Source organism: Amphiura filiformis, unplaced genomic scaffold (assembly GCF_039555335.1).
Source record: "Amphiura filiformis unplaced genomic scaffold, Afil_fr2py scaffold_67, whole genome shotgun sequence".
NCBI classification, from domain to species: Eukaryota; Metazoa; Echinodermata; class Ophiuroidea; order Amphilepidida; family Amphiuridae; genus Amphiura; species Amphiura filiformis.
The window spans coordinates 489,554-513,120 of NW_027305531.1; the positions used below are offsets into that span (position 1 = coordinate 489,554).

At 38.6% G+C, this 23,567-nt stretch overlaps 1 protein-coding gene across 1 annotated transcript; it reads right to left on the bottom strand.

The window, feature by feature from the left end:
- Positions 1-443: 443 nt before the first annotated feature.
- LOC140144626 (uncharacterized) lies at positions 444-2,958 on the bottom strand. Its single transcript, XM_072166440.1, has 2 exons — positions 2,892-2,958; positions 444-1,270 (listed from the first exon to the last, which is right to left on the bottom strand). Exons 1-2 carry the CDS (start codon positions 2,956-2,958, stop codon positions 444-446), a joined length of 894 nt encoding a protein of 297 aa, XP_072022541.1.
- Between the last annotated feature and the right edge of the window lie 20,609 nt (positions 2,959-23,567).

The window sequence follows — 23,567 nt, forward strand, 5'->3', positions numbered from 1 at the left end:
AATGGTGATGTCAATATCCTTGGGTAATCTACTAACCACCATGGTCTCTGTTTTGGCTATGCTGACTTTCATGCCATATTTCTCACATGCTGCATTTAGTTTGTTGGTATGATCTTGAAGACCTGCTGAGTCCTTGTGGATGAGGCTCTGGTCATCTACAAAGAGAAGCTCATTTATTTCTCCACTAGTTGGATTTGCTTCCTTGGCGATCTTGTCCATATAAATCAAAAAGAGCAGCGGCGACAGCACACAGCCTTGACGTGCCCCTGATGTTACTGGGAACCACTTTGACTGCCTACTTCTGGTTCTCACCTTGCATTTGCTATCTTTATATAGAGCTCTGACATTATCTAGCAGTTGACCTCTTACACCATAGCCCTCCATTACAGCCCACAACTGTTCTCTATCCACCCGATCAAAAGCCTTTTCTTGATCTACGAATATCATGTGCAGCTCCTGGTTGAACTCGATACACTTTTCACATAACTGTCGTAGCGCAAAATGACATCTGTACATCCCCTGTTTTTCCTGAAGCCAAACTGTGTTTCACGTAGTTGCAGCTCCACTAGGGGTCGAATTCTTCTCTCTGTGATCTTTGCAAACAACTTGTCGGCTTGACTCAGCAAGGAGATGCCCCTGTATTTTTCACAATCTCTCTTGCTTCCTTTCTTTTTCCAGATTGGTATCACTATCGCCTTTTGCCAGTCATCAGGTGCTGCTCTCTCCTCCCATACTGCATTGAAGACTCTATTCAGCCACTTGATTCCAACATCTCCACATGCTTGGATGGCTTCTGTTGTTATGTCGTCAGTACCGACTGCTTTATTTTTGGCACATTCTTTCACGACAGCTCGAACTTCATCTTCCAAGATAGAGGGTTCCTCTTCATCAGGAAAACCTGGATTGAAGGGTTCCTGGGAGCGCTGACTATCCCCGAAGTTGAGGAGACCATCAAAATATTCCTCCCATCTGTTGTTTATGTCTTCTTGGTCAGTGAGTGGGTTTCCAGCTTCATCATTTATCAGTGATGTGGGGTCAAAAGGTTTATCCCTTTGTCTGACAGCTTTTACGGCCTTGTAGAATTCTCTGGGTGATTTCTCACATTTCTCTGCTAGGTATTCTCCATATTCCTGCCAAGATGCATTCTTAGCTGTTTTAACCACTTTCTTACATTCTTTTCTTGCTTCTTTATACTTGTCATAATCACTCTGAGACTTCGTTCTGGACCACTGCTTAAAGAGTTTCTTCTTTACTTTGATGGCTTCCTTCACTGTGTCATTCCATCATGCAGTTCCTTTCTTATCACCTTTTCCTGCCTTCTTTATCCCACACTTTGCTTTCAATGTATCTGTTAGTGAGGTTTTGAACAAGTTCCACTCCTCCTCTGCTGTACCTTTCCAGTCTGAAAGATTGTCACACACTTTCTGTGCCATCTCCATTTCTTCCAGTTGATAGTGGTTGTCACTGTTTTTGGCTTCCTGTTTCTTAGTTGGTGTGGTGCCCTGGTTTCCAACATGATTGGACGATGGTCAGTGTCCACCTGTATGTTGGGCATGGCTTTGGAGTCAATCACAGGTCTTTGGTGTGATTTCCTAGCAAGAATGAAGTATATCTGTGATGCCTGCTCTAGGTCATTCCACTTATACCAGGTGTAAATTTGCCTTTTTCTGTGTTGGAAGAATGTATTTGTGATGAACAGTCCATGCTGAGCACATAGCTCCAGTGTTAGTTGACCGTTGTAATTTCTGTTGGTATTGTGGTCACTGTGTGGGCCGAGGTGTGCTTTCCATGGTGTCCTCTGGTTTCCAACTCTTCCGTTGAAATCTCCCATAACCAGTAGGTTGTCATCCGAATTTACCCCTTGGATTGTGTCTGATAACTGATCATAAAAGTCATCCTTTTCCTCATCAGTTTATTGATTTGTTTATGTTAATTATTGCTCGGTCATTCCAGTTCTACCTGCATGAAAGCATTATCACGAAATATAAAGTTTGGTTTTAGAACAATAGAGCTCCCGAAACAGAAAAGATTAAAAGACCCATAGCTTCTTCTCTAAATCACTGTGTAAACATCCATCCCAAAATCTGATTGCTATTATTATATGGGTGAATGGACATGTCACAAAAGGATCGGTTGTCTCCATAGGACATGTATAGTTAAGCAATTTTTGGAACTGGCCGGTAACTAAGTCTTTATTGGGCACACTATCGAGTGTCAACCAGTAATGCCTGAACTAAATTTCCAACACAGGTAATCCCAGTAAATCACTCACAACAGGTCTTTTATTTTCAGTTTATTGATTTGTTTGTGTTAATTATTGCTCGGTCGTTCCAGTTCTACCTTCATGAAAGCATTATCACGAAATATAAAGTTTTGTTTTAGTGTTTAGGGTTAGGGTTAACGTTTAGGTTAATGTTTAGGGTTAGGGGTTAGATTTAGGGTTAAGGTTAGAGTAAGGGTTAGGGTTAGGTTAGGGTTAGGGATATAAAAATTTCGCGATGCTTACATTGAAGGTAACATCGGTATTCCCGAAAAGAATACTTTAGCATTGGAACTCTTTTGGAACCATTCTCCTGAGCATGATATAGGCTTTCTGAGTGAGTATCCAATCTCAAAATAAGGTGATGTGTTTTATCTGATATTTTTGCGATATACCTGGCGCAACTTTTTTTCTTTCTTTTTTCTCAGTTGTCAGTGCAGTGTTCTCCTTGATTTCGTTGATATGGGTAACCCGATCAGTGTACGTGGAAGAAGACAGAGACATTATCTCAATGACAGCCGTAGGCCTAAACATCGTCGACATGTCAGATCAAACACTTTCAATACAATATATCAAAGATCTTTGGTGTAACATGTTAGATGGTAAATACAACAAATGGCTAGCTGCTCACGTTTGTCTGTTGGTGTGGCTTCTACTGACAATTTCTCCAACTGTGATATCAATGGCACTCTTTGCATCTTATTACACCTGGAAAATTTTTCCCGTTATCGCTGTATATTGGGTGGTGATTTTTATAGAATTAACGATGTTTTCATATTATTATGGTCCTAATGAGGGCTATGATAATATATTAGGGGATCTCTTGTATTATTTGTTTGAGACTTTAGTAATTAGCAGCTTCCCTAGCATGTTCATAGGTCCATTTTGGTGGTTCTTCTCCAGAATAAGCGATGTTTACTTCTCCTTCATATGGATGTGTGTTGCTCTGACTACACAATTCATAGCCAACATATCATTGTTCACTGCTTGGTATGCTGTTGGTGGTTATAATACCTGGTACGGTATACCAACAGCCGCCGTAGTTTGCTGTGGATATATTGTAGGCGTCATGTTCATGGGAATGCTATTTCATTTGACTGGAGCAATAAAAATGATTAAAGTTCCGTATTGTAATCTAGACCGATCCCCTACGCCCGGATCCAGTGTTGTAGTCGATACCGGCCTATCAGAGACCGATATCGAGTCCGATCAGTCCGAGACCAAGACCGAAACCGAGACCGATCATTCCGAGACCGAGACCGAGACTAAGACCGGCTGGTCCGACACTGAGACCAAGACTGCACCCGACAGGTCCGAGACCAAGACCGAGACTGAGACCTTGCTTGAAAATAGTATCAATAATACATTATAACTATCTAAGTCATGTGTCAGACACCGAAGGTAAGGATTGTCTAGACCGATCCCCTACACCCGTGTCCAGTGCTGTAGTCGACATCGGCCTATCTGAGACCGATACCGAGACTGTTTCTATGTTTGCTGAAATTAACTGTAATGTTGCCACTTTTGGCAAACATTCTTATGTTTATTTGGACAAATCCAGCAATGAAATTGAAAAAAAAAAAAGAAGATTTTAACGAAATTTATTCGGGAGAATGAGATAGATTTTGTTCACAATGAATTCATATGATGTTTCGAACAATTACTAATCGGACCTAATAATGAGTAGGTCCCGTGGGTTTTTAAAAGTTAATATTTAATATTTAATGGTTCAATTTATGAAAACTGTTTGAGCAGAATGGCTGTCTGATAACCAGAACGATGATATTTTGCCGGTCTCGAACATGAGACCAGGAGAGCCGAGAACAAGACCGAGACCAACAGGTCCGAGACCGAGATTGAGACCAAGACAAGGTTATTGCTCTTAAATTCCAGAAATTAATTGCATCCCCTAAAGAAGACATGGGATTCCCAACAATATAAGCATAAGTTCCCCTTGGGAATTCCCAAGAAAATGATCGTCAATTAGGAGTGGGAATTCTCAAAATGTATCATGTTCATTTCAAATGACTAGGTCACGGAATTCTCAAGTTTTAAAGTAAAAAAGTCTTTCTTAGGGGGTGCAGTTAATTTCTGGAATATTCCATTACCTCGCCGCTAACAATGTGTATAACATTAAATGTACATTTGTAGCAGTTCTGCATTGTGTAATGTTATGCAATGAACTTGTTAACGATAATGATCTATACTATTACTATTTCTATAGCATAACGTAGATAATTGCCCTGTATTAAATAATTGAATATGGTTTTCCTTTATGTAAAAAAATTATGAAACTCCATTATCCAGTGTTTATCAGTGATAGATTTTTGCCACTTTTCTTTAAATAAGTACAATAAATGAATTAAGTTGACTTCAAAGCGTATTATAATAAATAGTATATAATATAATAAATGAACAAATGTTTGTAATACAATTCTGTGAGGTAGATACAAAATGCAGTCAAAAAGGATTTTTTAGCAACCCCATACTTCAAGTTAAAGTACTGAATGGCCTTTGTATGTAAATATGTATTGTTTTATTTCTATTGCTTGTGTGTATATTTGGTTTATCCCGAATAAACATTATATTATACAATATAACATGAAACAAATAATTAACCTTTATATGGTTGAAGCACAATTGAACATTAATAAACAAGTAGTTATGTGTCAGATATGTACTCAAAAAAAAAAAAAAAAACAAAAACAAAAAACTGTAAATGAATACTGACGTTTTAGCGTAGTAACACACTAAGTAAGAACTAAATGTAAAATTTCAAACATGTACACTCATTAATATTTCGGAGCAACGACACCTCATACATATCGTTATGAACACGACAGAGTGCCGAATACACAAAATTGCTGTTCTGAGTAAATGGCGTTTGAAAATCTTTGTACTACCGTATTCCATTAATCCTTCAAAAATTTAGGACATTCGTGAGCACTCATTTGAAATGTATATTATGGAAGTTAACCTGATTTGCACAGCTAAGTATACGATTCGTCTCTCTGCCGAATTCATTTATCGCACTTAGGCGCGATTCGTCCAAATCAAAATTTCAATAACTACATCGAGGTGTAAGATTAATCAATAATTTTTGTTGGAAATATAAGATAACCGGAAACATAATCATACAAAAACTCAATTTGCTCAAAATTCTCGATTCGTCACTTTGCCGAATAACGACTAAGAAAATACCCATTTTAAGAAAAACACTTTCGGAATAACAAACCTTCGAGATAAATCTGCTCTTCGGAACAAATAATTTTCCTGTTTATTTATATCTACATGGAGAAATATGAGCTTTCTTTTGATGCTAAAGTCTCCATTTTGATAGCAAAAAGTGAAGGGTGGGGGGAGGCTCTCGATCAGGCATGCATGCAGGTAATATAGACATACATGTAGGTAATTTATGCGTACTAGAAAAACTCTGATGAATGTACCCAAATAAAATTGTATCATCTTGTGGTGATCATCCCCTACCCAGCAAACACAAAATATATTAAAAACGTTATAAACATGTTATAAACATCATGTTTCCGTTTTCAATGGTTTAAATGTCGGGTTATAAGGTTAATGAACGCGTTTTTAAAAGGCTTTTTATGAAAAAAGCTAAAAACAAAAACACTGCCACAACATTTTAAAAATGTTTTCAAAATATCATTGTAATTTGTTTTTGACAAACCATTTTGCACAGTACATGTATTTTGTCAAAACTTAAATAACATTATATTATGATGTGTTGAAGCAAGTTTACCAAAATGATTTGAATAATATCTAAAGTTTTATCCCATTTTATAATATCCTTAATAACCCGACATTTAAACGCTATCTGCAAAATGTTTTGGATTTGCTGGGTATAGTCTTTTAATTTAATTTGTTGTGTGTTATATAAGGTAATTTACATTTAATAAAAAAAGCATGTACATTTGCATTGTTAATCTTGAAATTATCCATTAAAATCTCAAGAATGTAATCTATCCTTCATTTTGTTATAATTTTTAAGGCACCACATCGAATTTTGTCCTTTAGAACTATCGGTGCCCGTTTAGGTACCGATCACTCTTAACATTACTCCCTGGAGATGTAATAAATTGTAACAAGCATAATAATTAACATTTGAATAGTGTTATTGTTTTTCATTTAAATAAAAATGAAATGCACTGTACAAATGAAGAGCTTGGTTCCAAAAGGCGCTAAATCCACTTTTGGAAAAAATTGAGTTATTGGTACCAATGTATAGTGTTACATCATTAGTTTCACGGAATCAAACTATTTTTTCCAAAAGGAGCTCAATCCCATTACAGGGTGGGCCAGAATTTTGACTTTTTTTCCAAAAGGCGCTAACTCCATTTCAGTTTTTTTCCAAAAGGCGCTAAATCCATTCGACCAATCACCGTGCTCAGTAGGCCATTAAAGACTAAAATTGCATAGGACTATTTTCCTGTTGACAAGGCAACTATTGATCAAAATTTAAATCACAAAAGTTTAGAATTTCAACTTGTACACACACTAGTACACTCCCAGCAAGCACAGACGACAATTTGCGTGTAAAATTGCATGATTTGACAGAATTTTCGTTGTAAATTTTTTGAAAAAAAATTGCACAATTTTTTCACATTTTCAAGCTTTCAGTGAATAAATATCATTACATTGTTGAAATAAAGTGCAGTTTGCTATATAAAAAAATATTTGTACGTATTTTGTTTAATTTTGCAAATTATTTTGAATATCGTTGAATATTTTGTTTCCAAAAGGCGCTAAATCCACGGTTATTGGATATTTTGTTTCCAAAAGGCGCTAAATCCACTTCAAGCTGTTTAATAAAAGACTACTTACAATTAAACATTATAATCAGGATCTCAAAAATAGGTGTTTTTGTAGTTACTGACATGAGAACTAACATTTAAAACCAAAAAATAAATGAATAAATACCAATAAGGCTTTTAATTTAAAAAACGTTGATTTTCTCCTATTTCACTAATATGGATTTAGCGCCTTTTGGAAACAAGCTCTTCAAATATTCAGGGTACAATAAAAAGTGTCATCGATACCTCTTCGGGCACCGATAGTGCTATAGGACCAAAAAGACGTATATACCAATATATTCATCACATTGTCATCTTCATCTCTACCCTCATTTTGTTCCCTTGCTGTGGTGGCGCCACAGCCCCGGCGCCACGGTTGGGTGGAGGGGGTATTTTCCCCAATTATTTCTTTACTCCCTGTTTGCCCATGTCAGGATACAAAATCACTGAAAACCACTTTTTTTGGCGAAAATCGCCATATTTTGGCAATTGATTAACCAAATGGCTATTGAGGGGTGTCACACACTTTACACTCCTCTAACTACCGCCCTGCTCGGGATGAAAAAACAAACAAACAAACAAACAAACCGAGTAGTCATTGGAGGAGGACCATTTGAAAATTCCTAATCCCTAGAAGATATGATGACAACATGTTAGACACATTGCTATTATTTCAAATTTTCTTTTAAATGGACTTTTCATGACTAATCAGGTAACCTACACTACGCCCTCTTTATAATATGACAATTCCAAATTGCCGAGGAGTGCTTGAGATAGATGGAGCTGCACAAACGGGTCGGTAATGACTACACCACATTTCGCCATACTGCATTCTAGAAACGCTTGCTGTTAGAATAAGAAAAATTTTAATGCTAAATTATTGCACATTCTAGGGAAGCGTGGTTACCGTTTTGAAATAACCGAGTGAGAGGGTTTTCAAAAAAATATTTTTCCTGTCAAAACTGAAGCATCCTCTGTATAAAAGAAAATATGAATATTAACTGCACATCATATATAACGATTCGTGATACCCAATTGTGGCACATTTGATGTCGTTTAGGAGGCAGAGAATTTTATTTCAATTTTATATACGCCAAAATATTTTTTTAATTGAGCAAGAATAAGGATAGAAAAAACGTTGAAAATTCTATGTATAAATAACATTAGACCCGGCAAAAGATGACTGTTTCGTTTTTATGGTAATCTAATCTTTTATTTCCTGAAAAAACATTTGGGGTCTAAAATGGATTTTTTATGTAATTGATAAAAACATCGAACGTGTATACAAGAAAAATGGTAGGTTCCTCTATAGTATTTTACTGACCATGGAAATGTACTGACACCGTGCGAGCACATGTCAAAATCGATATAATGTATTGTCCATATAGACGCGCATTTATCATGTTTATTGTCGGATTAACAACAATTGAGCGCTATTAATACACATTAATGTTTTTAGGCAAATAAAATTCCAAAATATGGTACGTTTTCTGCTTTTGCTTGTCACGTGATAGGCCTATATTGAAGTTGCGATTATATCTTCAAATAAGTTTCAAATGGATTCCATCAAGACAAGTGGCCGAGTGGTCTAAGGCGTTAGGCTCATAGAGCATATCCAAAGCGGCGTGGTGCTCCGTGAGTTCGAACCCCGCCTCTGCCACACTTTAAAAGAAGTAAAATTAAAATTTAACTTTTTTTAAATTTCATATTCTATATTATATATTATATTCTATAATATTTATATATAATGGACAACGTACACTTTATGTAAGGAACTATTATAGGCAAGGGCAAAGACTGACAAGAAATGTCAAAAAATCTTTGTCCCCTTTGCACATGCGGCACATGCGAAATTTTTTGTTTCCCGATTTGCAAACTTTAAATGGACTATGCGAGCGTAGCGAGCAGGACATTTTGCATATTTTAACGTTTCTGTCGAATTTTCCTAAGCCTTTTTAGAGCGTGTTATTTAAAAGGTGCCTCATAGATTTAACGGATTTCGTGGATTTAACTGCTGCCTATGACACCGTATGGCACAGGGGACTCACTGCAAAGCTACTTCGTATGATACCGGACAGACGTATGGTTCATTATATTCTGAACCTGATCTCAAACCGGAGCTTCGTACTGAAGACCAGTGACGGACAGCAAAGCAGACTTCGCCGTCTTAACAAGAGATCTGTACTGGCTCCTTTGCTATTCAACATCTACATCCATGACCTGCATGAGACAACATCAAAGAAGTACGGTTACGCAGATGACATAGCCATCCTGGCAATGCACAGGAAATGGTCAAACATCGAGATGGTCCTCAGCAATGGCATGGATACCCTATCAACATATCTGAGGAACTGGCGCCTAAAGCTCGGTGAACATGGTGGTGAAGGGAAAACAGTGTCAGCGGCTTTCCACCTGAACAACAAGGAAACTAACTGGGAACTAAACATCATGGTCAATAAGAGTCAACTTGCTTTCCAAGCTACCCCTACCTACCTTGGAGTAAAACTTGACAGATCGCTTACCTACCGAAAACACCTGGCAGGCCTCCACGACAAAGTCACAGCACGGGGAGCTCTTATTCGACGCCTCGCAGGAACAGGTTGGGGAGCCAGCGTTTCCACTCTACGCACTGCAACCCTGGATTTGGTTTACGCCCCTGCCGAATACTGCGCACCTGTATGGAGTAGGAGTGCCCATGCACACCCAGTGGACACGAGCTTGTACAACTCTCTCCGCACCATAAGTGGTTGCCTTCTCCCAACCCCAGCAGAACAGCTGTCAGTACTAGCAGGTATTCCACCGGCTGATCTGAGGAGAAAGTCGCAGACCATGGCCCTGACTTTAAACTCAGGCCATCTTCTCCATGAAGTGGTCAACAGAGACGTTCAGCAACCTCGTTTGAAGTCGCGGCACCAATTTACATTGGAGGCACATGCTTTGATCCATCAGGCACAGACCAAAAATACATCGGCTCACTGGACAGGCAATGAATGGCAGCAGAGATGGCAGTTGTCATCTTTGCCTCTAAATAGCTATATCCCAGATACTTCGAAATCCAGCCCTGGCTCGGATTTGCCACGCCATGTACGGGTGAAACTCAACCGCCTGCGAACAGGAGTGGGTCGCTTCAGGGCCAGTATGCATAGATGGGGCCTCACCCAAAGCCCACTTTGTGAGTGCGGAAATGAAGAGCAGACGGCAGACCACATCATCAAAGCTTGTCACCTTCATCGACCCCCAAATGGAGCCAAGGGACTCTCTGAAGTTGATGTTTCTACACGAGACTGGCTGCTCAACAGCAAATCTGGATCTCACTCGTTAGCAGCATAAAAAGAGAAGAAAAGAAGAAGTTACCTTTATTTTGTTGTTAGTGAACTCACACTATTGAGGTATATTGAACTTGAATTAGTACAGCTTGTCATACAAAAATGGTATAGGGCATGCAAACAACACGGAATCATTATACTATTCAACACTTCAAAGGTTGAACAAATTTTAATCTTTCCCCAGAGTAGGCCAGTGCACATAAACGTTGAAAAAACAACAACAACAAAACAACAACAACAACAACAACAACAACAACAAAACCCAGTGCATCCGGCCGGTTTATGTGCAATGGCCTACTCTGAGGAAATATTTAAATTTCTTCATCCTTTTAAGGGATCTAGAGTGACGGTTTATGGCGTTTCGACAGTATTTTTGTGGGACATGAGAGCACCTCAGACGTATCGAATTGCATTCTGAATACGAAGCATGTCTTTCTGATATCAATTTTTTTTTTAAATTCACGATATAATACAAATTTTATGACAAATTATTAAAATTTGTTATTTTTCAAATTTTGGATATATAACAGTCCTCGAAATAAATTTTAAAAATCTAATAATATGTGACCCGGCAGCACAAATGAGCCGTAAATTCCCTAAATTGTATTCTGAGTTACGGTGTAAAATGTGTACGAAGGTCATATTCATCGGTAACTTAAGCTGGCCCGACATCCGTCTCATTCCGATAGTCAAAAACTAATCAATAATCCTATTGTTGAAGTGGATAATAAGCTTCTACCTTAGATGGCTATAGAACTTTTAATAGCTCTGGTCTTTGTTTGCTTATATTGCTAAATCCTGTTCAAGTGGTGGGTTACCAGGCATTGTATTTTGTACAGGTATGCATAACCAACAATTAACAATGAGAGAACTTTCTTAAACCTCGTTGACTTGGGGATGATTTGAAATGGCCGCCAATTATGACTGTTTGATATTTATTGCCAACAATGTGGAAAAAGAGACACATGTAAAATCGTAAAAGCTATAATTTTGTTGAAGGAGCAAAGTTTAACAAACCATAACCCCGCTTCTGGATATCGTTTGAAGTCAAATGATATACCATTTTTAAGTTTATGATGTTTATTTTTAAACACGAAATAAAACAAAATTGACTGGGGAGGAATTTACGGCTCATTCGCCGTGGACGGTCACATATATTCTTAAAGTGTATGTAGCTGGGAGGAAAAGCCGACGATCAATTGAAAATTTTGACCTTTTATATTGAAGATATGGCTTTTTTCCCCAAAAGACCTATTTTTTTGTGTGTTTTGGGAAAAAATCCATATCTTCAATACGAAAGGTCAAAATTTTCAATTGATCGTCGGCTTTTCATCCCACCTACATACACTTTAAGTATAAATCATCAGATTTATAAAGTTTACTTCAAGTACTGTTAAATATCAAAATATCAATTTTTAATGATTTGCCATAAAATGTGTATTACATTGCGAATTTCAAAAAATCAAAATTATTTGATATCAGAAGGACATTCTTCGTATTTAGAATGGCATTCGATATGTCTGATGTGCTCTAATGTCCCACACTAAATACTGTCCAAACGTTCATACCCCTTCCCTTAACCCAGAGAACTAAGTATAATAATTTTCACGCCCTTTCAACCGTGGCATCCCTGGCAGGCTCACACATATGGCGCATAATGCTATGTGCCACTTAGGGACCATTCAAAAACACTTGTAGCGCGGGGGGGGTGGCTGATACAAAAATGGGGGCGGCTGAAAATGTATATCCGTCTGAAGGGGGGGCCTTATAAAATACCACCTTAATTTTTCTCGTAGAACATGTGTTTACACTATTTTCTATGGGGTTGACGTTCACTTTTCATGGTCAAAATGGGGCCTGAACTTAATGCTATTTCCGAAATGGGAGGGGGGGGGGGAGGGGGGGCAGAAAAATCTGTGAATTATAATGAAAGTATTCTTCAGTCATACCAATCTATAAGAGGCATTCAAAGTCAAACCCATCCATGAATCGTGCATCTCTCTTCTTAGCAACATCAGTAATGTTATAGAGGCAGTGGTACATGGATAACTTTAAAAGTAAATTTAATTATGATGTAGCACTTATATCATACATACGGTTTGCCTTTAGATCCCATCGCAGCACGGATGACATCCTTACTATTCTCTCTCAGCAACTTCTAATGTCCTGAATAGAGGCTATTGCAATGAACATCAAAGGTTAAATTAAATTTTGACAAGGTGTGACATAACGGTCTTTATTCCAAGGGAATATGAGTTTCTGACAAGTTGCTGAAGTAAATTCAAAGCTACCTATCCAACCAGTCCATTAATATGGCCCTTTCTTTCCAGTCTTCTAGTACTACATTCATCACAGCGTCTATGTCACAAGGCTAAATACCTGACCATCTCTAGAAAGAGGAATCCATAGGGTCTGACTTTTTTACTCACAACAATAAACTGGCAGAGAAGGATGAACTGGAAATCCTAGGTGTCGCGGTTGATAAGAAGCTTTAGGTCTAGGCACATTTCGAACATCACAGCAAGAGGTGGGGAGAAGCTTGGAGCCCCAAGAAAGGTCGTAAACAATCTGAATGTCCTAGGGAGAGTTATTCTACAAAGCCCAGGTTCGATGTGTCATGGAGTATGCATCCCTGTGCAGATGAATGCTTCTACCACCACATCACATGGACAGAGGCGTATCGATTAAATCAAACCAGAAAGACATGATAATCCCACAGTTATACTCTGAAAAATAAATGTACGACTTATATTATAGAAAACATGTTGTCCTCTTTACGGAACCGTTTTTCTCTAGCCCCAAAAGAACCATTGTTATGTGTTTAAAGAGGCATTTTAGGTTTTACAGTTTTGTCTCAGATTTGTGTACCATCCTCACGGAAAGGTTTAGATCTTTAAGGTTCTAACTATTCTGTAAAGGTTCTGTAAAGCTGATATGGATTTTCAAACAACCAAAATGGTTCTTTAGAGTATATATACAAACCCTTTATTTTTGGTTCTGATTAAAACCATTTTATAGGATTTTGTATACAGGACAGAAATGTTCTGAGCGGAGCTTTTATTATTAATAGTCTGTATCCAAAGAACTCCTCTCTTTTTAAGGTTCTTTAAAGATCCATTTAGAGTTTACAGAAACTTCTCAGATTTGCGTAGACCCTTCTAGCAATAGTTTAGAATCTTGTTTGGTACATTCATCAATGTGCGCCGATAATATTTTTAAACTTTTCTGTTAAGGTTCTGTAAAACTGAAAACGGTTCTTCAAAGAACCATCAAAAGCTCTGTAGTATTTGTGTTTTTCATAGAGCTATTTTGAAGAGTTGTGTATAGTTATAAGACAAAAAATTGAGCTTTTAAGTTTTTCTAAGAGTGCTGATCCACGGAAAGCTTCACAAAGGTTCTTAAATAAAAAAGTATTACAGAACCTTTAATACGTCGAAGTTCACTTTATTTTGCACGTTAATCCCTCATGATGTATTAAGTATTTAACTGTCAAGATATTTAAAACACAGTGATTTGTATAGATGTTTTGTAGTATTAAAATATTAAAAATGTGCAACTTTGAAAGTAAGCATCTGTTTTGATACCAAGCGGCAAACGATCAAAATACAAACATTAACACTTGAAAGGAGAATGCTGAAATACTAGGCCAGACCTTTGTAAAAAAAAGTATCAAGAATGCAGAGGAAGCTGCTCCAGAGGTTAAAGGAATACCACCAAACAAAGGATACCATAGCTTTCAGAGCCAAGGACATCAAGAGACTCTTAAGGAAACTAAATCCATAGATCAAATGGACCAGATAGATCCCCAGTTTTCTGAAGGAGTGCTGTGCAGAGCTTGCAAGATCACTTGCTGCCTGTTTGAATTGTGCTTTGCACATGGAGTACTGGTATTCCCAAAATTAGTAAAAGTATTCTTCAGTCATACCAATCTATAAGTGGCATTCAAAGTCAAACCCATCCATGAATCGTGCATCTCTCTTCTTAGCAACATCAGTAATGTTATAGAGGCAGTGGTACATGGATAACTTCAAAAGTAAATTTATTATGATGCAGCACTTATATCAGACATACAGTTTGGCTTTAGATTCCATCGCAGCACGGCTGACATCCTTACTATTCTCTCTCAGCAACTTCTAATGCCCTGAATAGAGGCTCCGAAATGCGGCATATTGCCATGAACATTAAAGTTGCATTAAATTTTGACAAGGTGTGGCATAACGGTCTTTATTCCAAGGGAAAATGAGTTTCTGACAAGTTGCTGAAGTAAATTCAAAGCTACCTATCCAACCAGTCCATTAATATGGCCCTTTCTTTTCAGTCTTCTAGTACTACATTCATCATAGCGTCTATGTCACAAGGCTAAAAACTGGACCCGCTGCTTCATTGATGACATGGGAGACGAGTGCGAATATGAGGAGCTGGGCAACATTTTCCAATATGTCAGCGCTCAAATCGGACACAACTGGCAGAGAAGGATGAACTGGAAATCCTAGTTGTCGCGGTTGATACGAAGCTTTAGGTCAGGGCACATTTCGAACATCACAGCAAGAGGTGTGGAGAAGCTTGGAGCCCCAAGAAAGGTCGTAAACAATCTGAATGTCATAGGGAGAGTTATTCTACAAAGCCCAGGTTCGATGTGTCATGGATTATACATCACTGTGCTGATAGCACAATAGCCCCAAACCAATTGGTGCATGGTCGAGCCACATTCCCTCATTTCAAATCTTTTGTTCAGAAACCAAAAATCAAGGGATTAAAAAGTAGAGCAGACCTGGTCTGCAATCATAACACTATTATGCTGGGAGGACACAGTATAGGGTATATAACCAACGCACTGCATGGTCTATTATTCATGAGAGTGTACATTCAACGTCCAATTTTCGAAATTGGGTAACTTGTGCTTGGCAGGTGTGAAATACATCTGACTGGGCGTTTTAATTACGTAACGCATAAAGGCATTGACATCATCGAACGGCTGCCTATAGTGCTGTTAGTGTTAGGCATATGTGGGGGGCTGTGTTTAGTTTCTATAATAATTATTATAAGGCCTACATTTATTTGTCATTCCTTTCTTTTCCTTTCTCTGTACTTATTCTTTCCTTGCTAAAGTATCACTCCCTCTTCTTTTCTCCCTTCCCTTCTCCTTCCTCTCTTACTTTTTGTCCCCTCTCATTCCTATCATTTTCCTTACCTTTCTATTTATTTACTTCTATTTATTATTTCTCTTCATTTCTTCCTCTTTCTCTCTTCCTCCAGTCCCCCTCTCATTCTTCATATCCCCTCCTCCACCTCATCCCCTCCCGAGACCTCTCACAGAAGAGCTGCCCCTTCAGTACGCCACTGTTTATGCCAATCTCCTTCTTAAAATAAAATAAAATGTCAATTTGTGAAACAACTTTTATATAGGCCTATACCGGTACTTATTATATGTTACATATATACGTAGCTATTACCATTATACAGTACTATGGACATGCTGAAACGGCAGCCTTAATACATTCTGATGTGTAATCGATCAGCAAGCTCATTCAATTTATTTAAACGAAGCACCTAAAGTCAGGGGGTGACAACAAACTGTACATCGGCGGCTAATGTGTGCCTTTTGTGCTTACGGCTACTCAATCACACCCTTGGGTTGTATGGTAACAAAAGGTACTTTTCGTTCCAGTAGGCGCCTTCACGCGACTTTCGTTTGATCACTTATTGACAGTAGCCTGCTAGGTAAAGCGTTAATACACTGTCAGGTCAGCTTACCGATTTAATGGTGGAATCCCTTTGTCCCGAACAAAAGGTACCTTTCGATGAATAGTCGGAAAACATAATCGGCACAAGGGAACAATGCGTTACATAATCTATTGCTTCTCCATCTTTAATAGCTCCATGTATATAACCATAAGTATACAATAGCCTATTGTGCTAACATAATTATTATCATGATTATCGGAAATCTATCCCAGCGGACGACAGTTGATGCTCTCTGTCGAAGGTGGCATATTACACCCCGAGTTCTAGGCCTAGAAATCATATACATGCGCGTATATTGAGGGGTGGGGTGGGGGCTTTGTTTGTTTGTTTGTATGAAACATAAACGATGCATGGAGATGATTTGATTATGAATTAGTTTATTATCCCCGGTAAGCACAACCCATACCTCATACCTCTCCCCCACCTATATAACCTCCTCTTCCCTAAGTGTCTCCTTCTCCCCCCCTCGCCTCCCCTACATTCGATATCTCCTCTATCTCGATCTCTCCTCCCCCTTCTCTTTTCACTTCCAATGCTCTCTCCCATCTATTTCTCTTTCTCCCTACCCTTACCTCCCCCACACACTCTCTTCCCCCCCCCACACACTCTCTTTCCTCCTCTATCTTCTAACCTTTTTCCAGTAAAAATTGCTTCAGTAAAAGTCATTAGCTTATACGCCGTAGAAGTGACGTCATAATCGGATTAACTACCGGTACCATAGCAATAGATAAATATATACAATTTTTGAATAGACCACCCTGCACTGAAAGCAGATTGCACTAATCACCTGTGTATGTCAGCAAACATAGATTGGATACAATACCGCTCTTTTCAAAGATACTTATCTTACAGGTGCGAGTGATCAGCCTTTCTTTGACATCTATGGTTCAATGCATCGGTACCGCGTGAACGTTGTAGTGCAGGGCGGTATATTCAAAATTGTATTCATCTATTGCTATGGTAGTTAATCCGATTAACTACGTCAATTCTACGGCGTATATTGGAAGTCATATAATGGCCTTCCATCGATTCTGGTACATGGAATTAAGGACATGAATCGATTTTGTTTATAACACATGAGTCGCTCCTTTTGTAATGTAGAATGCAAATATTTTGATGGTCTATATTTTTCACAGCTGAAATAGCCATAGCTTATTCGGTTTTCTAAACCATGTTTTTCAATGTAGATCGACATGCTCGATTTCTCTCCTCGTAAATATTGCACTGCGAAATTTAAAATATTTCTTTTGTATACTTAGATCAGGTAACTTCAAACCAAATGATTTCTTCTTCACACCATTATATAAGAAACTGAAATGAAAACCGAATCTCCTTGGTACAAAATTTAAGTTTTTAACAAAAGGTAGAAACAAAAATATCAATATCTTGTGAGTCAAGAGGTTGGGCAGGATAATAGGAAACCACGTAGCCAAAACCAAAACTAAAACTCAATATTTGAAATGAGGCATTGTCATTGGGTATGCAGGGTCTATTCATACAGATAAGCGCACCTATTATTACTGGTCAATACTGACCTTCACTTGTCCATATGACGATATGTGCACAAATACTGCATGCCCCTTGGCAATACTAGCTGTCTGAATAGCTAGTTGAAAAAAGTTTTAAGGAGTGTCCACCTAATGCACACTCAAACTTCTCGACTTCATCCAGAGCAAATCATTACGGATCATGGGCGTAAATAAGAGCATTCAAGATTGGAGCTAAACATCCCTTCACAACATCACAGACGACAGCTGCTGCAACTGTACTCTATAAGATGCACACAAGCTTGTGCCATCCTGACCCGAAGGCAGTCTTAGTTGATGTGAGACAGGGTTGTCTCTCGCCTTGCCTCTTCAATCTATATCTGGAATTTGTCATGAAAGACCAAAATCTAGGCTCTGATATGCAGATGGGTGACATGTGCATTAAAAATATTCATTGTGTAGATGACACAACACTCATGGATATGGATTTTGAGAATCTCCAGTAATGAATTGGAAAAAAGCATACAGCAGCTGGGGAATAATAACCTGACAAAATTCAAAATTACGTCTGACGACTCTACAGATATCGTGCTGACGACTCTACAGATATCGTGCTGACCAAATTGAACTTATTGAGCCCATCAGTAAAAACGCAGTCTTTCTTTGAAGTAGTTCCCTCAGTAGAAGAGGATATTAAACGTCGCGTAGACAGAAATGTACCATCTGGTCTAATCATGATATCACCAGATCACATCTCTAACATCTGTCATATCACCAGATCTCATCCTTATTAGGCCAAAAAGAAGTTGTTTTTGAAGCTAAAAATGTATTTGTGAGATAATTACCTTTAAATAAACCAAGTTAGTGACAAAAATACTCCCAGTTTTCATTAATAACGTGATTTTAAATTAAATTTGGTCATGTAATGCAATGATATGGAATACAGTATAATTGAATGCAATGAATGAATTTATGGATGAATGCACTTGAATGAAAGGGAACTTCAATATATAGTGCACCAACTGATGCACTGAACATATTTAGTTGAATAAGTGTAATTTTCACCAAAATTTCATCAAGTATTATGATTTAAAAATATCAATTCAACTTTTTGGTTAAGTTGAATCTATGGAAATATATTGATTATTTGATAGAAAAATGTGTCTGATTAAAATAATTGCTAGTGAATATTGAGTTATTTATGTTGCAAATTACTTTAATCAACAAATAATTATATTATGTATTATTAATGTATTGTTTGCAACTACTGATGATGTCATAGACCAATAAATAGATTTATATTGTTTGGGTTCAGTTACTAGTAGTATTATTCTGCTAAGTTCTTGTGAAGAAAGCACACCTATGTAATAGGCCTGTTAAACAGGTTGTGTTCACATAGAGTAAACTAACCGAAGTCAGTTCAGGATATTACTGGTATATTGAGATTGCAACAACGTGAGAGCAAGCAAAACAATTTGGCAAGTAAGTTTTCAGCTTTCTTGTTTTTCTTTAAATGTTAGTTATACCCGCATGCAATAGCATGCAGGGTATCTTCCCATCCTGTGGTTTCTTATACCCGCATGCAATAGCATGCAGGGTATCTTCCCATCCTGTGGTTTCTTCTCCTCCTCCTTCTCCTTTTCCTTCCATCAAACACATCATTCTGTCAAGGCTAGCGCTAAAACTACAAGGGCCACAGGGCCCATATGTGGTACACTTATGGGCCCTACCCCGTAGAAGTGCCTTTTGCCCATCTCGGCCCCAGAGGTCAAAGGTCACGGACCCCAGGGGTCGAAAGGTAAAAACACAAATCATGCCGTTTCTTATCAGATGAAGCAGCCTCAGGGCCCTGAGTTGGTACACTGATAGCCCCATGGGTACTCTATAAAAACAAGTATACATGAGCCCCATATGTTATATATTATGGGCCCCAGGGCCCCAAATGTTAAAAATAAGGAGCAACATATTGACAAGTCTAGCTCTAAAGCTACAAGGGCACTAGGGCTCATATGTGGCACATGTATGAGCCCTAAATTGTAGATGTGCCTTTTGCCTATTTTGGCCCCAGATGTACAAGGCTAGGGGCCCCAGGAGCCCAAATGTTAAAACAAAGGGCCGGCCGTTTCTCAGCAAATAAGGTAGCTACAGGGTTCAGTTTTGGTACACAGATAGGCATTTTAGTATTATATTGTCATATGTATATATAACCCCATATGTCACATAATATGGGCCCCAGGGCCCCAAACGCTAAAACATAGGGCCGGCTGTTACTCAGTAAATAAAGCAGCTACAATGCCCAGCTTGAGTCTACTGATGGCACTTGAGAATCATACTTTAACATATGTACATGAGCCCCATAGGTCATATATATTGGGCCCCAGGGCCCCAAATGTTAAAACAAAGGCCTGCCGTTTCTCATCATATAAAGCAGCTTTATGGCTCAGAGTTTGTACACAGATTGCACCTGAGAATTTTATTGTTATATGTACATATGAGCCCCATATGTCACATAATATGGGCCCCAGGGCCCCAAACGCTAAAACATAGGGCCGGCCGTTACTCAGTAAATAAAGTATCTACAGTGGCCAGCTTGAGTCTACTGATAGCACTAGAGAATTATACTTCAACATAATCATGTACATGGGCCTCATAAGTCAAATATTATGGGCCCCAGGGCCCCAAATTAATGAACAAAGGGCGGGCACTTTTCTCATCAAAGAAAGCAGCTTCCCTGCTCAGAATATGTACACAGATAGCACCTGAGAATTATATTGTTACTAAATAACACCCACACACCCATCCACCCTACACATGTAGGACTAATAAACAGCCGTTACTCAGTAAATAAAGTATCTACAGTGGCCAGCTTGAGTCTACTGATAGCACTAGAGAATTATACTTCAACATAATTATGTACATGGGCCTCATAAGTCAAATATTATGGGCTCCAGGGCCCCAAATGTTAAAAAAAGGGCGGGTCGTTTCTCATCAAAGAAAGCAGCTTCCGGGCTCAGAATTTGTACACAGAAAGCACCTGAGAATTATATTGTTACTAACACCCACACACCCATCAACCCCACACACGTAGGACTAAACAGACAGATCGTATTATATCATAATTGGAAATACCAGCGTGAAGCGTTAAGGCTGTTCCAGTTAAATTACATACCCATTGGCTGTTCCATTTAATTTACATACTCCTCTGAAATGGCCCCAAAAAGGCTGTTCCGTTTAATTTACATACTCCCTCTGAAATGGCTGTTCCATTTAATTTACATACTCCCTCTGGAATAGTTTCCCCTGAATCATATTGCATAGCCTCACTGTGAGTAAGAGAGACTGACAACAGCAACCTATGGAGAGTAAGAGAGACGACTCCCCTAGGAGGGGACTTTTTACAATTTCTTTATTTTAAGTGCTACGACAGTGCAACCTACATTCAATTAAAGCTTGTGACTTGGACTTTCACTTTTTACACATTTTCTCCCCAATTGGGCGACTTTTTACAATTTCTTTATTTTAAGTCCTCAGCAAATAAGGACTGTAAGTTTGGGTACACCGATAACATGCGGGTATAGCCGTATTTGTGTACAAATATATAGCCTTCTAGTTCTCCTCCTTTTCCTCCTCCTTCTCCATCAAACACATCATTCTGTCAAGGCTAGCGCTAAAACTACAAAGGCCCTGGGGCCCATATGTGGTACACTTATGGGCCTTACCCCGTAGAAGTGCCTTTTGCCCATCTTGGCCCCAGAGGTCAAAGGTCACGGGCCCCAGGGGCCCAAATGTGAAAATACAAAGCACGCCATTTCTCATCAAATGAAGCAGCCTCAGGGCCCTGAGTTGGTACACTGATAGCCCTAGGGGTACTCTATATTTACAAATATACAAGAGCCCCATATGTTATATATTATGGGCCCCAGGGGCCCAAATGTTAAAATATGGTGCAACAGATTGACAAGCCTAGCCCTAAAAGTACAAGATCACTAGGACTAATATGTGGCATATGTATGGGCCCTAAGTTGTAGATGTGCCTTTTGCCCATTTTGGCCCCAGATGTACAAGGCTGGGGCCCCAGGGGCCTAAATGTTAAAACAAAGGGCCGGCCGTTTCTCAGCAAATAAAGTAGCTACAGGGTTCAGATTTGGTACACAGATAGGTCTTTAGTATTATATTGTCATAGGTATATATAATCCCCATATGTCACATAATATGGGCCCCAGGGCCCCAAACGCTAAAACATAGGGCCGGCCTTTACTCAGTAAATAAAGTAGCTACAGTGGCCAACTTGAGTCTACTGATAGCACTTGAGAATCATACTTCAACATATGTACATGAGTCCCATAAGTCATATATATTGGGCCCCAGGGCCCCAAATGTTAAAACAAAGGGCCGGCCGTTTCTCAGCAAATAAAGTAGCTACAGGGTTCAGATTTGGTACACAGATAGGTCTTTAGTATTATATTGTCATAGGTATATATAATCCCCATATGTCACATAATATAGGCCCCAGGGCCCCAAACGCTAAAACATAGGGCCGGCCGTTACTCAGTAAATAAAGTAGCTACAGTGGCCAGCTTGAATCTACTGATAGCACTAGAAAATTATACATCAACATAATTATGTACATAGGTCTCATAAGTCAAATATTATGGGCCCCAGGGCCCCAAATGTTAAAACAAAGGGCGGGCCGTTTCTCATCAAAGAAAGCAGCTTCCGGGCTCAGAACTTGTACACAGATAGCACCTGAGAATAATATTGTTACTAACACCCACACACCCATCCACCCCACACACGTAGGACTAAACAGACAGATCGTATTATATCATAATTGGAAATACCAGCGTGAAGCGTTAAGGCTGTTCCAGTTAAATTACATACCCATTGGCTGTTCCATTTAATTTACATACTCCCTCTGAAATGCCCCCAAAAAGGCTGTTCCATTTAATTTACATACTCCCTCTGAAATGGCTGTTCCATTTAATTTACATACTCCCTCTGGAATAGTTCTCCCTACTCATATTGCATAGCCTCACTGTGAGTAAGAGAGACTGACAACAGCAACCTATGGAAGAGTAAGAGAGACGACTCCTCTGGGAGGGGACTTTTTACAATTTCTTTATTTTAAGTGCTACGACAGTGCAACCTACATTCAATTAAAGCTTGTGACTTGGACTTTCACTTTTTACACATACGATTTCTTTATTTTAAGTCCTCAGCAAATAAGGACTGTAAGTTTGGGTACACCGATAACATGCGGGTATAGCCGTATTTGTGTACAAATATATAGCCTTCTAGTTTGTATTGAATTGGGTGGTGTGTGATACATGTGTATGTTGAATGAAGGAAGACATGCCAAGTAATTTGTCGTGTAGTGGTAAGTTTGCTTCTGTCACTGTGGGCTCTCTGTATTGACCCTTAATATTAATTATCAAAATAATTGTGCAACTTTGATTTCACAAGTCCAGAGAGTATGCAAATATACAAATTTGAGAGTTGTTTCAGTTTTATACATTCCGTTACATTACATAGTTGTGAAAATATAAGAATGGAAACTTTATTGACAACCAAAATATAGGATATAATAGTAATAGCATTTCAGGAAATCACAAGTTGCAAAACATCTGCAAAATCATTGGTAACATACCATGTTGGCCTATTTAGAGAATAGAATATTGAAGGACAAAGTCTATAAGAACTCAACCGTAAGAGAAACTTACTTTATAATAGAGGTGAAGAATGAAGATTAGTCCTTGTTGATAAGAGTCCGAAGATTCGAATATGAAGGAAGCTTGATATCCAGAGTACTTTTTAATGCTTGGAACATAATTCGGTGCTTCTGCACACCCAAAGAGAAAATTAAATTTGTATTGAGCATGTTGAGTGACGACGGTGAAAGTAATAAGCCCGCTAGAGTCATGCAATATTATAACAAGAA

Excerpts from the sequence above, each read along its gene's own strand:
- LOC140144626 (XM_072166440.1), bottom strand. The coding sequence starts at position 2,958 with ATGCAAAGAGTGCCATTGATATCACAGTTGGAGAAATTGTCAGTAGAA. Across the intron at positions 1,271-2,891 it reads AGCCACACCAACAGACAAAC|TGAAGGAAGCCATCAAAGTA; the intron begins GTGAGCAGCTAG and ends GGAATGACACAG.